Raw genomic sequence first — 14277 nt, 5'->3', positions numbered from 1 at the left:
CAGATTTTATAACCAACTTGGCTGTAATGTAAACTGAACAATCAATGCGACAAAAGAAGTGGCGAACAGATACGCGATGGTATCATTTGACAAATTCTAGTGATTTATTGTAGTCTTCCTTTAAACACTGTGGCGGTACCTTGGGTATGCAGGGGTGCAAAATTTAACCTTTTTTTCATGTTAACTTTATTAATACTTAACCAGTTAATGAAATAAAGACGAGTGTCCGCCCATACGAAAACTACAGCCTCGGTTGTAGGGCTTGGTCATCTGGGTTTCATATTTTGTGTGAAAAGTGCAACGGCGCATTCTGATGAAACAAAACCAACTGGTGTTAATAAAAAAAAAAAAAAAAAAAAAAATAACGAAAAACAGGTTAAATTTTGCACCTGTAAACATCTGTCAGGATTCCGAGGAAACAACTGAAGATTTCTTTCAAGTTTAAAAGTACTTTTACTATAAGTTATACTAATATTCTCATATAGTGACAACAGTGTTCCTTCATACAATGGAATTACAAATACTTACAAACAGGTGTTGGTTGAATTTTATCTAAGAGAAATTGAAAGTTGGCGGTTGTTGCACTTTTGATGTGACGCTTTTGAAGGTCAAGACCGAAGTCCTAGCCAGGATTTCTTACCGGCTTTTATAAACATTTGGATCTGAAATCCACCAATCAAAACAGTAAAATCCAGAAATCCACCAAGATCCACCAATCAAATGATAGAAGGATTTCCGAGGCTGAAATCCATCATTTCAGCAGCAGCCATATTGAAATGCAGCACGAAAAATAAATAAGAAAATGATCAATAAATTGCATATAACAACGGTAGCTGATGGATTTCTGGTGTTTAACAATCATAAATTACAAATAAATACAGATCATGAATTGTTCCTAGGTAGAAACTTTGAATATAAATGGAAATCTTATAAGAAAATATTGAATTGGGCGGATTTCAAATATTTCCGCCAGTGAAACTTTTGGTAACAATGAAATCTGAGAAGACTGACAAATTTCCATCAAAAAAGGTAAGTATTTCACAATGTTATTGTGGTTTTCATATATAAAATGTTCCTTTCTAATCAGTTCACACCAGTATGGCAAGTTTATAAGGTAAGAGTATCTATACTTTGTAAAGATCAGTTTATGGCACATGATTTCACAGTGTCACCAGGATTTCCATGTAAAGTTCCATAGTAAGTAAGTCTTTCCTCAATTATTCATCAAAAGTTCATGTATTAATGGTGTTACAGTAACTAAGAAAATTATAACAGACCCTTACAGCACCCCTGCATACCTAAGGTATCGCCACCGTGTTAAAGGAAGACAACAATAAATCACTAGAATTTGTCAAAAGATATCATCCGCTTTTTTTCGCATAGATTGTTCAGTTTACATTACAGCCAAGTTGGTTATAAAATCTGACAAAGGTTATGGGGAATTTAATTATTTCCGATTTTTAAATGCAAAGATCAAAGTAAAATGAAGGACATTGTCATACGTAGATACATCAAGGTGAACATCTTGTCACAAGAATTGGTATTTGTGAATACGAGTCAAATGTTTGAAGTAATAAAAACATTACAGCAAACTATCAGTTTTTAGCGTTTAAATAGTAGATGTCAAATATCAGATGGACATCAAAATGACTATGTTCCGACTTTTAAAAGTAAAGGTGAAAAGTCAAATAAAGGTAAAGGTCAAATATTAAAGAATATAATTGAACGTCTTGCCAACAAGGTTGTTATTTGATTACAAGTACTAATTTAGTACAAGTTACAGCAAAATTTAATATAATAGATCCACGCCCCTTATGATACCTATAGCTTTATATCTAGGTGTCGTATGAAAATGCACTCTCCAAAGGCCATAGCAGTATCGTGATCAAGTTTCAAGTCTCTAGTGCCAACAATGTATGAGAAGAAACATGCAAGGATAAAAGGACGGACATCATCACAATATATTTTGACATATAATATGCCTTTAACAGTTAAAAGTATTTTTCGCTGGCTTTTTTGTCCGTATTATTGCGTGTCTCTAGCAGCCAGTTAAGTCACCCCCACATGTCAAATGCACCCCCACATAACAATATGAAAACACCTCCCCCACATAGCATTTCCTTTTAATCGCCCGAAATTGTCGAAAACTGGCGATTTCATTTGCTAAAGTTCTAAAACAGCTTTGGAACATGTCAAGTCCGGTTCCGCCCTACAAGCCGTTTTTCGAAACACAAGGGGATAGCTGGTTTAGTCATTTTCATAAAAATGCCCCCCTACATAGCAGTTGCATTTTTTCCGTCAGAATGCGCCGTTGCACTTTTCACAAAAACTACGAAACTCAGGAGTCCAAGCTTTATAGTCGAGGGTGTAGTATTCTTATGAGCGGGCACTCGTCTTTATTTCGTTAAAACTGGTTAAGTATTAAGACAGTAATAATGTAAAATGTTACCCGAATCGAGAGATTCCGCCGCCATTTTGCACCCCTGCATACCCAGGGTATCGCCACCGTGTCCCAGAAGCAGGAATATTACCCTAAATGTTTAAATATCTAGAGTTTCAATCCATTATCATTCTGCTAGTAACTTATGTGCAAAACTTTAACCAGAAGTTATTAAGTTCAAAAGGGGACATAGTTCTGCTAAATACAAGTCAAAGTTATTGGACTTGATGCTTTGACCTAGTTTTATAAACCAGAAGAAACATGTGAAGTTTCAATTCAATATTTGCATTACTTTTTCAGAGAGTAACATGTATACAAAACTTTAACCAATCTGTTCCAAGTCCAAATGGGGGCATAATTTGGCCAAAATAAACGTCAGAGTTATGGGATTTGATGCTATCACCTAATTTTATAACCCAAAAGGCACATGTGAAGTTTCAATTCAATATATCTGCATTAGTTCCGGAGATACTGTAGTAACTTGCATGCAAAACTTTAACCAGGATTTTCTTAGTCCAAAAGGGGGCACAATTTGGCCAAAATGGGACTTGATACTGTCACCTAAGGTTTTATAACCCTGACGACACAATCATGTGAAGTTTCAATTCAATATCTGCATTAGTTTTGGAGATAGTATCTAGCTTGCATGCAAAACTAACCCTGGGATTTTCTAAGTCCAAATGGGGGCATAATTTGGCCAAAATACATGTAAGAGTTTGGAACTTGACCCAGTGGGGTTGGTAATTGACCTAGAAAAAGAAGCCTATATGCCTTTAAATGACAACTGTATATACTTGCATGTAAAACATTATCCAAAGTGTGACCGCGACCAACGCCGAAGCCAGGGTGAGAAAAATAACTCGGGACTATTCTTTGAATAGTCGAGCTAAAAATTCTCAGGGGAGCATGCCGGACCCCTCAAGATAACCTGCATACACATATAACAGTGATTACTGAAGCCCTAGCTACACCCCTTCAACACACCACTGATACTCTGGCTGTATTTTAGCATAGATTCAATAGAACACTGGTTTCTATATCAGAGTGTGAACTTGGAAGGACATAATGCGGATCATTTCTGACCTTTTTATTATATACATGCTGTAGGCCAATCTCACATCTATGTCAAAATATACCATAAATACCTCTAGTTTCTTATATCATTTAAGTGACAAATATAGCCAAATCATGAAAACATTAAACATATCAGGTAAACTATATTTACCTGGTACATTATTTTATTGGTTTAACTGCTGCAACATAAAGGTCACCCATACATATACAACCTGAGTGTCCACTTTAAGGACAACTGTTCTATTTAACAGTATTACTCCATTTCTGGTAGTATGCACCGGTAACCCAGTTTAGCATGTAAAACTACTAACCTAGTTCATGTATTTCGGGTTGATCAGTACATGTTATTTTCATGGACTGGGACATCATTATTTACTAGCCTCATGTTTGAGGTATGCTCTCCCTCTTAATAGGCCCCCTAATGTTTCTTGCCTTACTATTTTTAAGACTTGACAAAGAAACTATATTTTACAAGAAAAAATAAAATCAATTAATAAATTAAGTTAAAGGTTTTAATACTTCTGTCTCTTTGGGGCCCTTATAATGCAGTCAGTTGACAACAGTCAGGAATGCTTCTGACAAAGGAAAAGAAGTCTATAAAATTAACAGCTAATCATGAAAAACACCTGTCACAGTACAGCCACAGCTCACCTGTGCACCTTTAGCTCAGGTAAGAGCTTAAAAAAATCAACCAAAATATTGTTTTCAGAAACAATGATATCATGAGTGACATTTGAATACAAAGTTTAAGGTCATTAATGCAGTCTTAAAATTCTGGAAAAGAAAAAAAAATACAATTAACTGTGCGGTCTCCAACTGCTTAATGTACAAGGACACTGCCTAAAGGGATGATGTACATGTGTTTATTGTATTGCATCTGTAATCATGTGCATCAAATAATTGACTGAAACCTATAAAATGATGTAATTGCTAATTGTGACATAATGGGAAACTGTACAGGACAATGAATTTAACAGATTTAACAGATGTATTGATAATAATATTTTAGCCAGTATTTCCCACTTTTGCTGTTTTGTGGGGAGGGGTGGGGTATTTCCTGGGACATACCCATGGGAAATACCACCCTGGGAAATACTTTGCCAACCTTGATTGGTATGAATTATCTCTGAATTACAATTTCCGTTGATTTCTTAAAATCTTCTGCCAAAAACAAACATAAATAAGTAAAATGTTTTGACTTTCTTTTAGTAATAAATGATAGTTTAAAGGTCCATTACTAAGAGAAAGTGAGTTGGCAATTTTTTTCATAGCCAGTGCATAGACTTCTGCAAGACACTAAATAATGAAGATTGGCAGGTCAAAATTTACAGAAGGTCTTTGGAACTCAAAGAAATGTATGTGTATTATGTTGAAATTTCAATGAATCGACAGAATGACCCCCCAGGTCTTTTTAACTTTCTTCATACTTCATAGAAAAATAATTGTACATATACCGCGATTTATTTCGAATTTCTACATACCAACTTTCATTTTCCAATAAAATGAAATAGTTTCTGTGCTTTTTAAAAGAAATTAAAATGTTCACTTTCCTTAGTATTGGACCTTTAACAGAACTTCAGGTTGTTATCAATTTAAGAACAAAAATCTAATTCATTTCAAATTTTCAGCTTTCTATTTTGAGTATTTAGTTTTGAAACATTATTTTTGTTCCATACATGTTAAAAATCATTGATCTTAACCAAGTCACTCCTGCAATCTTTTCAAAAATGACTGGAATAAACCTTTGATAAAAAATCTTTTAGTTTTGCTTCTTTTTAAATATTTATTTAATGTACTATCACCCTACCTTCAGACCGATTTTTTACATTTTTATATTTTGCTGTGAAGCCTTGATGCATAAAATGAGATTTTTACACTTACTTTACATTCCATGAGTTGAACAACATTTTCATGATGGAGTCCTGATAATTCCTGAAAAAAAAATAAAGAGGAAATTAATACAGACCGAGACTCTGAAATAAGTATAAATTTAATAAGGTTAATGTACTAATAAGTATTATTATATGTGCTTGCTTCACTGCATTTCATTTTTCAAAATCAGTTAATATGATAATCACAGCAATAAACAAATGGAGTGTGCTGCATTGTAACATGGTTCAATGCTCAAATTTCTTACTTTATTTTCCTTTTAAATTTAAATGCAGGATGTTATATGCAATTTCTTTGAAAATTATACAAGGTGGCAAGCAGCCTTTACCAGAAACCAGTGAATGTTGTCTTATTGCACAACTACCAGTGAATGTTGTCTTACTGCACAACTACCATACCTTTAAAATCTTTATTTCCTTGCTCAGAAGGTTCTGTGATTTTGCTATGTTCTTCTTGGTTATACTTTTGATTGCGACTGTCTTCTCCGGGTACTGAAAGCAACATGCAAAAGAAACATTCAAACCAAGTTATGTACTTTATGTGCATCAAAACATTTACTGCACTATTTTATCATTTATGCAAAAACGAAAAAACACACTCCTCTGGCATACTGTATTCATATAAATGCTCCCCACTAACGTAATAAAGACCCCCTGCACTATATTTATATAAAAAAATACATGTATTTATTCATTGAAAGTTGGCTTTATAACTTTTATTCCGATATAAGATGATAAATTAAATTGTGTTCCTTAACAAACATCCCTCTTTTCAAAATGCAATATGTGCTACATATATACATTTATTTGTAGATGAATTTGAAAATAGGTTCTGGCAACATCACTGCTACTTTGGGAATTTAATAATACTTTTTTCTGCATGCATTGCTATTGACTGACAGTTAATGAATATTAATTTTTTGGTTGCTATTAATAACTTTATGTTTACAATAAAGAAGATAGGAGGCAACTGGTACAAAAAGTTTAAAAGCTGACTGATAGTTTAAAATGATTTGTGGTGTCATGAATGTTTTCATATGAATAAAATTATAGGTTTCTACTAGAAATCAAGTCTTTGTTAAGCTTAAATGACAAATGAAGGCTACAATAACAAAAAAACAACATGATTTGACTTATTATTCTAATTTGTGCTTTTTCTGAATGATATTCATTTAAAATAAAATACACCAAGGTCCCATAATCATAGCATATTTACAATGAAAATTATAGCATTTTAAACAGCATTATTCTCATAAGGTCAGCCGCTAATAATGTAAATTCAAACAAAAATGAAGTGTTAATACAGACAGCTGTTTTCATGTTCAACAAAGGGTGACAGTAACGACTGTCTACAAAAATGGCGCTTATATAATATTGGCTTTTGGCACACTTCAATGGCTATGAACAATCAACATGTACACAAAGAACAAAGTTGCCTAATATTGCATCAGCTGATTTAATTATAGCTGTAAACATTCAATTTAAACATTTTCATACAGTATATTTCAAGTTAGTTACGAGTTCTTCGTAATTTGAAAATTAAGATGCTTGCTTATACAATGTACACTAAAATTTAAATTTTGTCCGCATATACAACTGAACACTAAATCATGTATACATAGTAACAATGTAAATGTTCATGTATTTTTTTAAATTTTTTTTTGCTATCTTAACTTAATTTGAAATCTATACATGTTTAAAACTTCTGTATATTTATATCTTTATATTAATATTAATAAATAATATCATATTTCAAATGCCAAATAATAGAATGTCAGAACTAATAGTTCTAAGCAATGTGAAAGCACTACTATGTCACAAATACACTTAAGGCCATCCTTAATTGAACTATTTGAAATCTGAAGAATAGTACTGAAAACCATACCACAAATCATCAAAATCAAGTTGAATACTGTGGATGTAGTTGTAAAATCATAGTTTTCATATATTTGTTTGGTGCTAACTCAACCTGGTATAACTTAGGAAATGAGACATTTTCTCGCTATCCCTAAAACAGATCAACTTGATGATCTACAGCATATAGTTTAGTAATGAATTATGTCAGATACAAGCTTCTGTTGAAAACATTTATCTATAACCGACATTAAATAACGATTATCTTATCAAATGAAACTATAATATACAATACAATGCAACTAATCCAATGGTCACAACAATGCCAAACAAATGTTGTATTTTGCCTTGCCTTCTACCACTACTAATTGTAAAAGTGAGTAGGTTTTCCTTTGTTACAGTGTGAAAATGTTTTACCTTTCTTAATCGCCCTTTGAAAACGACTGCAAAAGCTCCATGCCCTATCAGGTCCTTCTTGCTATATTCGTATTCTCCAACAACCTCCATCACTTCTGTTGCCTAAATCCTATGGCTATATAAAGATGACTTATTTGTTCTGTGGCTGCCAAATGCCAAATTTATTTCCTCTGCCATTTTTCAACAGAAGACTGATATACCTGCCATTTCTCCTTCAAATTTAACAACACATGTTTTTAAATATGCATTTCAGTAAAAATAGAAAGCACATAAGGTCTTTTTTGTACGTTTACGTCATAATAAAGAACTGCATAATTTATTCTTACTAATCAATACAAATTCACATCTGATTATGTTTTGGTTTGAGCCGAAGTACACATTACATTCGATCACCTGTCAAAGCGAAGAAAGTAATTCCTCGTTGGAATGCTTTTATGTTAAAATACACTTTTTCAATATATATAGTTTTGAGAATTCTATTTCACAGAAGAAATTGGCATAATGTTACAATTTCAGAATGAAACGGATAGAATAATATTCTTAATGTGACCTTTCTAGGTCAAGAAACGACGCGTATATTTTGGGGTCATCGATAAGTTAGTTCCACCATTCTCGTGAAATCTCGTGTAATTCGACATTGGAGATAGTCGAGTATCCCACCACGTGTGGAAAAAGATTGGTGAAAACGTATCCCTGTGTGTCAGTTCTAGGTATTGACATTCCCACAAGAAGAAAATATATGCATGATTGTGGCTTGACATCATAAGTTGTCTCTTATGCTCGTTGTTTTGCCATTTTAATATGTCCAACAATATGCGTGATGGAAATCGTGTTGTTTATTTGGTGGGTGGGGTAATGTTTATTTTCGCAAAAAACAAGGTCGGGAGAAAAGTCTTCCTGATGTTTTGATGGCATGTTGATACAGTTTGGTAAACCTGATTAGCATTTGCACAATGCATGACCAGACCAGTGTCACTTGCAAAATTATTGCTGAAATCCGTGTCCTGCTTCAGACACTTGAGGGTCAGCACCTCTCCCCCTCCCAGGCCGCCCCTGACAACCCTCAGTCAGTATATTTTCGTTTTTTAAAACAAACTGAGCACATGTCTCGATCATCCAACGACTTCTGTTACCATTTCAACATGTCTGAAAAATTTCTATACTCTATCAATGCTCAAAAAAACACAAGACAACTTACTCAGAGCATTTTCAACATAAAATAGCATGTCCAAGGAATAGGAGAATAGATCTCAGCTTGATGTTGCGCAGTAAAATTTACTACACAGAGCCGGGACACAGACAATATTGTTAGTGGTTAAAATGAAAATACTCGCTCACAACGTCAACTGCCGCGATGGCCAAGAGTACAGACGCTGGTTCTGTGAGCTTATTTTTGGGCAGGGCCACGGGTTTGCTCCGTGCTATGGGCGATCTTTTTTTTTAATATTTTTTTTTATTTGAGAATGTATTGTTAAAAAGAAAATGAAAATATTATATTTAAAAAACAAAAAAAAACAGAATTCCCAAACCGCGGAGCAAACCCGTGGCCTAGTCTAAATAATGAGACCTCGGGCAGACCGATTTTACAATTTGATATTTTACGTTGTCTACATCTACATCGTTACAACCAACAATCAATTTCCGATTATGACTGGTCGACGCTGTCAGAGAAACAGTTGTTAAAGAAATTTAGTATATTACAGTATTAAAAGTAAAAGATAAAAGGACAGTATGCTACAGTTAAAATATGACAGAATGGAGGAATTACATAGTGACCGCCGCCAGTCTCTCTGTAACAGGGTTTTCCCTCGGGTTTTTTATTTGGGAGTCCATGGACTCCCATGGCTGCTAATTTAAGGGTCCCTAATAATTTTTGGGGGTCCACAAATTATTGATCTTGAAAATGGACATTATTACTAAAAAAAAAATTATCCTAAAACCGAATGAACTTGTATCTTTTTAATTTAGATAGCAGCTGATTCAGTATTTCGGAATGGTATCTTTCAAAATGGCATGAGCTTCTCAATTCAGACTGATAACAAAAGGTGTGACAGTCTTTTTGTTATGATCAAATAGCCAGTAATTACCGGCAATTAAGTGTCAACTGTGTCAATTATGTTGTTCACAGTTTGATCTTAGTTAAAGATAATACTCGATCCTTAATTAGTATCATAATTTTTGTGATATATTAATATTTTTTCATCAAAATACTTTAAATTTATAAGAAATTAATTTTGTTTAATAGAAAAATAAACCATTCGATCTTTTACGGAACGTAACGGCAATCTTAGATTTTAGCGGTGTCAGTTAGCGCGGAGAGTAGTTTCCCTTTACCAAAATGGCGAACATCGGTAACAAAACTTGTTTTGAAGTTGGAAAAACGTCTATACCTGTGTATAATGAGCACCCACGATTCGGGGATGGTCCCGGTGGTAAAAAACTGCGCATTTTACATGGGTATCTGCGCAAAGGAAGCTTCAGTGCAAAGGAGTTTCGTGACCGATTTTGCGGGTCCAGTGGACGCAGAGGCACTACAAACTGCGAGTCCAAAGCAGTCAAAGCGCGTCAGGGACGCAGAAAACCTGCGTCCGGGAAAACCCTGCTGTAAAGATACTGAGGCTGGGGCTAGCTTTGACTGATGTGGGGAGGGAGTTCCAGAGACGGATGGTTCTAGGGAAATAAGAGTTAGCAAAGTATTGAGTGCTGGAATAAGGGATCAAGTAGTTCAGGTTTCTAATGGGGGACAAGTAACCTTGGTCAATAGCAACGGTCTGGGTCCTTACTTTGTAAAACAAAAGTAATGAACAGTTTAACCTACGGTACTGGAGAGTTTTCCATTCTAAGGATTTCAACATTTCAGTTACACTGCTTGTATAGTTGTAATCATTCATAACATACCTAGCTGCTGACCTTTGGACTCGTTCAAGTTTATGGGTGAGGGTTTTCTGCCAGGGATGCCACACAGTTGAACAGTATTCTAGCTGGGGGCGGACATAGGTGGTGTATGCAGCTTCTTTGACCTTTTTGTTATCTGTCTTGACATTTCTCTGAATAAATCGAAGGGAAGAGGTTGCCTTAGAAGTTATGTTTTCTATGTGTTGTGACCAGTTCAAATCATTGGAGATAGTTATTCCTAGGTATTTAGCTGATGAGGTGGACTTTAACTCTGTATTGTGTAACCTGTAGGGATATATAAAGGGATTTCTCTTCCTACTTACTCTAAGGACTTCACATTTGTCGGGGTTAAATTCCATTTGCCAGACTCTTTCCCATGTTTCTAATTTATGGAGATCTTCTTGAAGGGCTATGCTATCATTATTTGAGTTGACAGTGAGGTAAACGATGGTGTCATCTGCAAACATACGGGTTTTACATTTGACTGAGTCAGGCAGGTCGTTAATGTATACAAGGAAAAGGCAAGGCCCAAGGACAGACCCCTGTGGAACTCCAGACAGGACCGGAAGTTCGCTGGACAGGTGACCTTCAACTGCGACCTTCTGGGTACGATTAGAGAGGAAGGATTTGACCCAATTAGTTATTTGGGGACTAACACCTAGGGATTGTAACTTGTAAATTAGCCTCAAATGGTCAACTTTGTCAAATGCCTTAGAAAAATCCATTACGATGACGTCAGTTTGTTGGCCTTGTTCTAAATTACTATAAAGTTCCTGGGTAAAATTAATAAGCTGAGTTTCGCAACTATGACCCGACCTGAAACCATGCTGGAACTGGCTGATAATATTGTGTTTGTCAAAGAAGGACATAAGATTTGAAACTACCTAGAGGTCTCAACCAGAAACAATCAAAACTGTGGTGGAAACTGTGGTCAATTGAAATTACGATTTATCAGTAGTCACGATTTTTCTTTAGCCCTAACTGCTTACCTGTTGTTTTAAGGAGGTAGGTTACCTTGTTACAAGGGTAAATTCAAGTTAGTTTAACCACAGCATTTGTTTGTATTTCGTGTAATATGAAGTTTTACCTGCTACAATCTCAATTTCGTTTGTCTCTGTCCCTTCAAATTCATTTTTTATCCAGGTTTGAAGAACATGACCATCTAAAGGTATTTCATATTGAAAGAAGAAGGAAAATACGGATATTTAACACTTTTCAGCTATTTTTTAGTTTCATTGATATCCGTAGAAGTCTGCATAATTGATAAGTTTACTAATATGCACGTTAGCCTTCTAATATAAGCTTTAAATGTATATGTCGCGGGGCTCGTGTTTCCATGGTAACGCATTTTCTCTCATTTTAAAACAACTATGTATAAAAATAGGGGTTTTCGACAGCTTAAGTGGCATTCTGTTAATGACCAACATGGAATATTTGGGAAATATTATAAGCAAAATACCAAGCACTTTACATGGTACCCTATTTTTCTTAAAGTTTACAGTAACCATGGCAACAGAGATGTTTAAAATAGCTTATATCTTGCTTTTTGTCGAAATTTCTTATAAAAAATATTGAATAAGATTATCATTCTAGTTAATGTAGCTTTAAAACATATTATTTCTAACGTAAGTTATATTTTCTTGTTATTTGCATTGATTCAAACAAATTTCACAGCTTAGAATACATACGGCAGTACCCCTCGTCTGGCATTTTTCATGGAAAAATCGTTCAGCATGCTGCTATTATTCTCATGGATATTGTTGAAATGAAAATAAAAAGCCGAAGCTGTGTTTCTTAAATAGACCAGTGTCAACACTTTCGAATTTTACATTTTGATACATAGGTCACAGGCTTCGTTTCCATGGTAACATCAATTAAATTCAAGGAACCACATTTTTCTACTGAAATTTGAACAATTTTAGATCTTAGTTTTAGTATATAAGTAACAAATTATCAACGGAACCTGAAAAATAGGTATTACAAATCAAACTGCTAGATTTTTTATTTGAAAATGGCCGTTACAAGTAACCTTTCATCCAACTATATTCCAAAAAACATTGGTTACCATCATCCATTTTCTTACAATCCGCATAACGTTTCAATTTAACTACATAAAAGAAGCAAAATATTGATGATTATTCAGAGCAAAAGATTCATAACAAATATTTCAGCAAATATTTGTTATTTGAAGATAGTTAAAATAAAGAAAATGCACAGAATTACGTACTTTCAAGATAAAATCTATTAATTTTGCGCGGTAACTGACACGTAACGTCATGACGTCAATGACGTCATTTTAAGGCAACATTGTTTTGAAGCGTTTCTGCGGCAATTGATTCATTATATCTGCATTATTAAACCATAAAGTATCAGATCGGAGGCAGGTTCATGATTTGTTTTCAGGAGAATGAATATACAAACACATTTAATTTGTCGTAAACGTCGTCGTAAATCGTCACGTTAGCTTCCGGTTGGACATGCGCACATACGAATATGAAGGTAACCTACCTCCTTAAATCATAAATAGTAAATAAAAAACATAAGAACAGGACATATTTATCAAGAATTTCTGTTGTAAAAAATTTAAACCTCTAACGTTTCAATCGTCTTCATGTAATGGCGGTTGGAGGCGTGACCAATGAAAACCCTTCGTGTAGTGATGTGTTTACCGATGATCGGCCATTTTCCAATATGTAGTACACTCGTGTTAAACCTTGGCATTTTTTTAACTGCCATAGTTTGAATTTTTCTCAAGAAATCTCGGTAATATATACATCATTGAAAAGGAAAAATTACAGGCTTTCTATGTATGTATTTCTTTTTTTTATCCGTTGCATTATTATAACATAATTCCCGCCCAACGGATTCCATTGGGTGTTACTTAGGCAAAGAAGAGGACAGTGCTACCACATTCTTTACCTTTTCTGGTTTGTACTCGGAGGCAGATATCGACAAGTCAAAATAATATAACGATATTCAACTCTCGAGTACAATTATTTGGACTAACCCGTGGCCCTGCCCAAAAAATCGTCTCAGTACCAGCGTCTGTACTACCTTGACCACGGCGGTAGTTGACTTTCTTAGCAAGTATTTTTAGCTCATCTGATTTTTTGAAAAAAAATGATGAGTTATTGTCATCACTTGAGCGGTTGTCGGCGTCGGCGTTGCCTGGTTAAGTTTTATGTTTAGGTCAGTTTTTCTCCTAAACTATCAAAGCTATTGCTTTGAAACTTGGAATACTTGTTCACCATCATAAGCAAACCCTGAACATCAAGAAACATAACTCCATCTTGCTTTTTGCAAGATTTATTGCCCCTTTTGGACTTAGAAAATCAGTTTTCTTGGTTAAGTTTTATGTTTAGGTCAGCTTTTATCCTAAACTATCAAAGCTATTGCTTTAAAACTTGCAACACTTGTTCACCATCATAAGTTGACCCTGTACAGCAAGAAACATAACTCCGTCCTGCTTTTTGCAAGATTTATGGCCCCTTTTGGACTTAGAAAATATCAGATTTCTTGGTTAAGTTTTATGTTTAGGTCAACTTTTTCTCTTAAACTATCAAAGCTATTGCTTTGAAACTTGCAACACTTGTTCACCATCATAAGCTGACCCTGTAAAGCAAGCAACATAACTCCATCCTGCTTTTTGCAATAATTATTGCCCCTTTTGGACTTAGAAAATCATTTTCTTGGTTGAGTATTATGTTT

At 34.5% G+C, this 14277-nt stretch overlaps 2 protein-coding genes across 3 annotated transcripts in view; one reads left to right on the top strand and one right to left on the bottom strand.

The window, feature by feature from the left end:
• The window catches only part of LOC123534555 (serine/threonine-protein kinase ULK2-like), a 39052-nt gene extending 30994 nt beyond the window's left edge, over positions 1-8058 (bottom strand). Inside the window, exons 1-3 of the mRNA XM_045316842.2 lie at positions 7675-8058; positions 5803-5895; positions 5396-5446 (exon numbers count right to left, since the gene is read on the bottom strand). Coding sequence (XP_045172777.2) covers positions 5396-5446; positions 5803-5895; positions 7675-7764 — 234 coding nt within the window. The 5' untranslated portion in view covers positions 7765-8058. The remainder of the gene's footprint in view (positions 1-5395; positions 5447-5802; positions 5896-7674) is intronic.
• A 191-nt stretch (positions 8059-8249) lies between these two features.
• Positions 8250-14277, top strand: part of LOC123535159 (A-kinase anchor protein 1, mitochondrial-like) — a 60514-nt gene continuing 54486 nt past the window's right edge. For both annotated transcript variants that reach the window (XR_008366426.1, XM_053519540.1), the window contains exon 1: positions 8250-8384. The gene's annotated coding sequence lies outside the window, so the exon portion shown is untranslated. The remainder of the gene's footprint in view (positions 8385-14277) is intronic.

The sequence above is a fragment of the Mercenaria mercenaria genome, chromosome 12, assembly GCF_021730395.1.
Source record: "Mercenaria mercenaria strain notata chromosome 12, MADL_Memer_1, whole genome shotgun sequence".
Lineage (NCBI taxonomy): Eukaryota > Metazoa > Mollusca > Bivalvia > Venerida > Veneridae > Mercenaria > Mercenaria mercenaria.
This window is presented reverse-complemented; position numbering and strand designations above follow the sequence as displayed.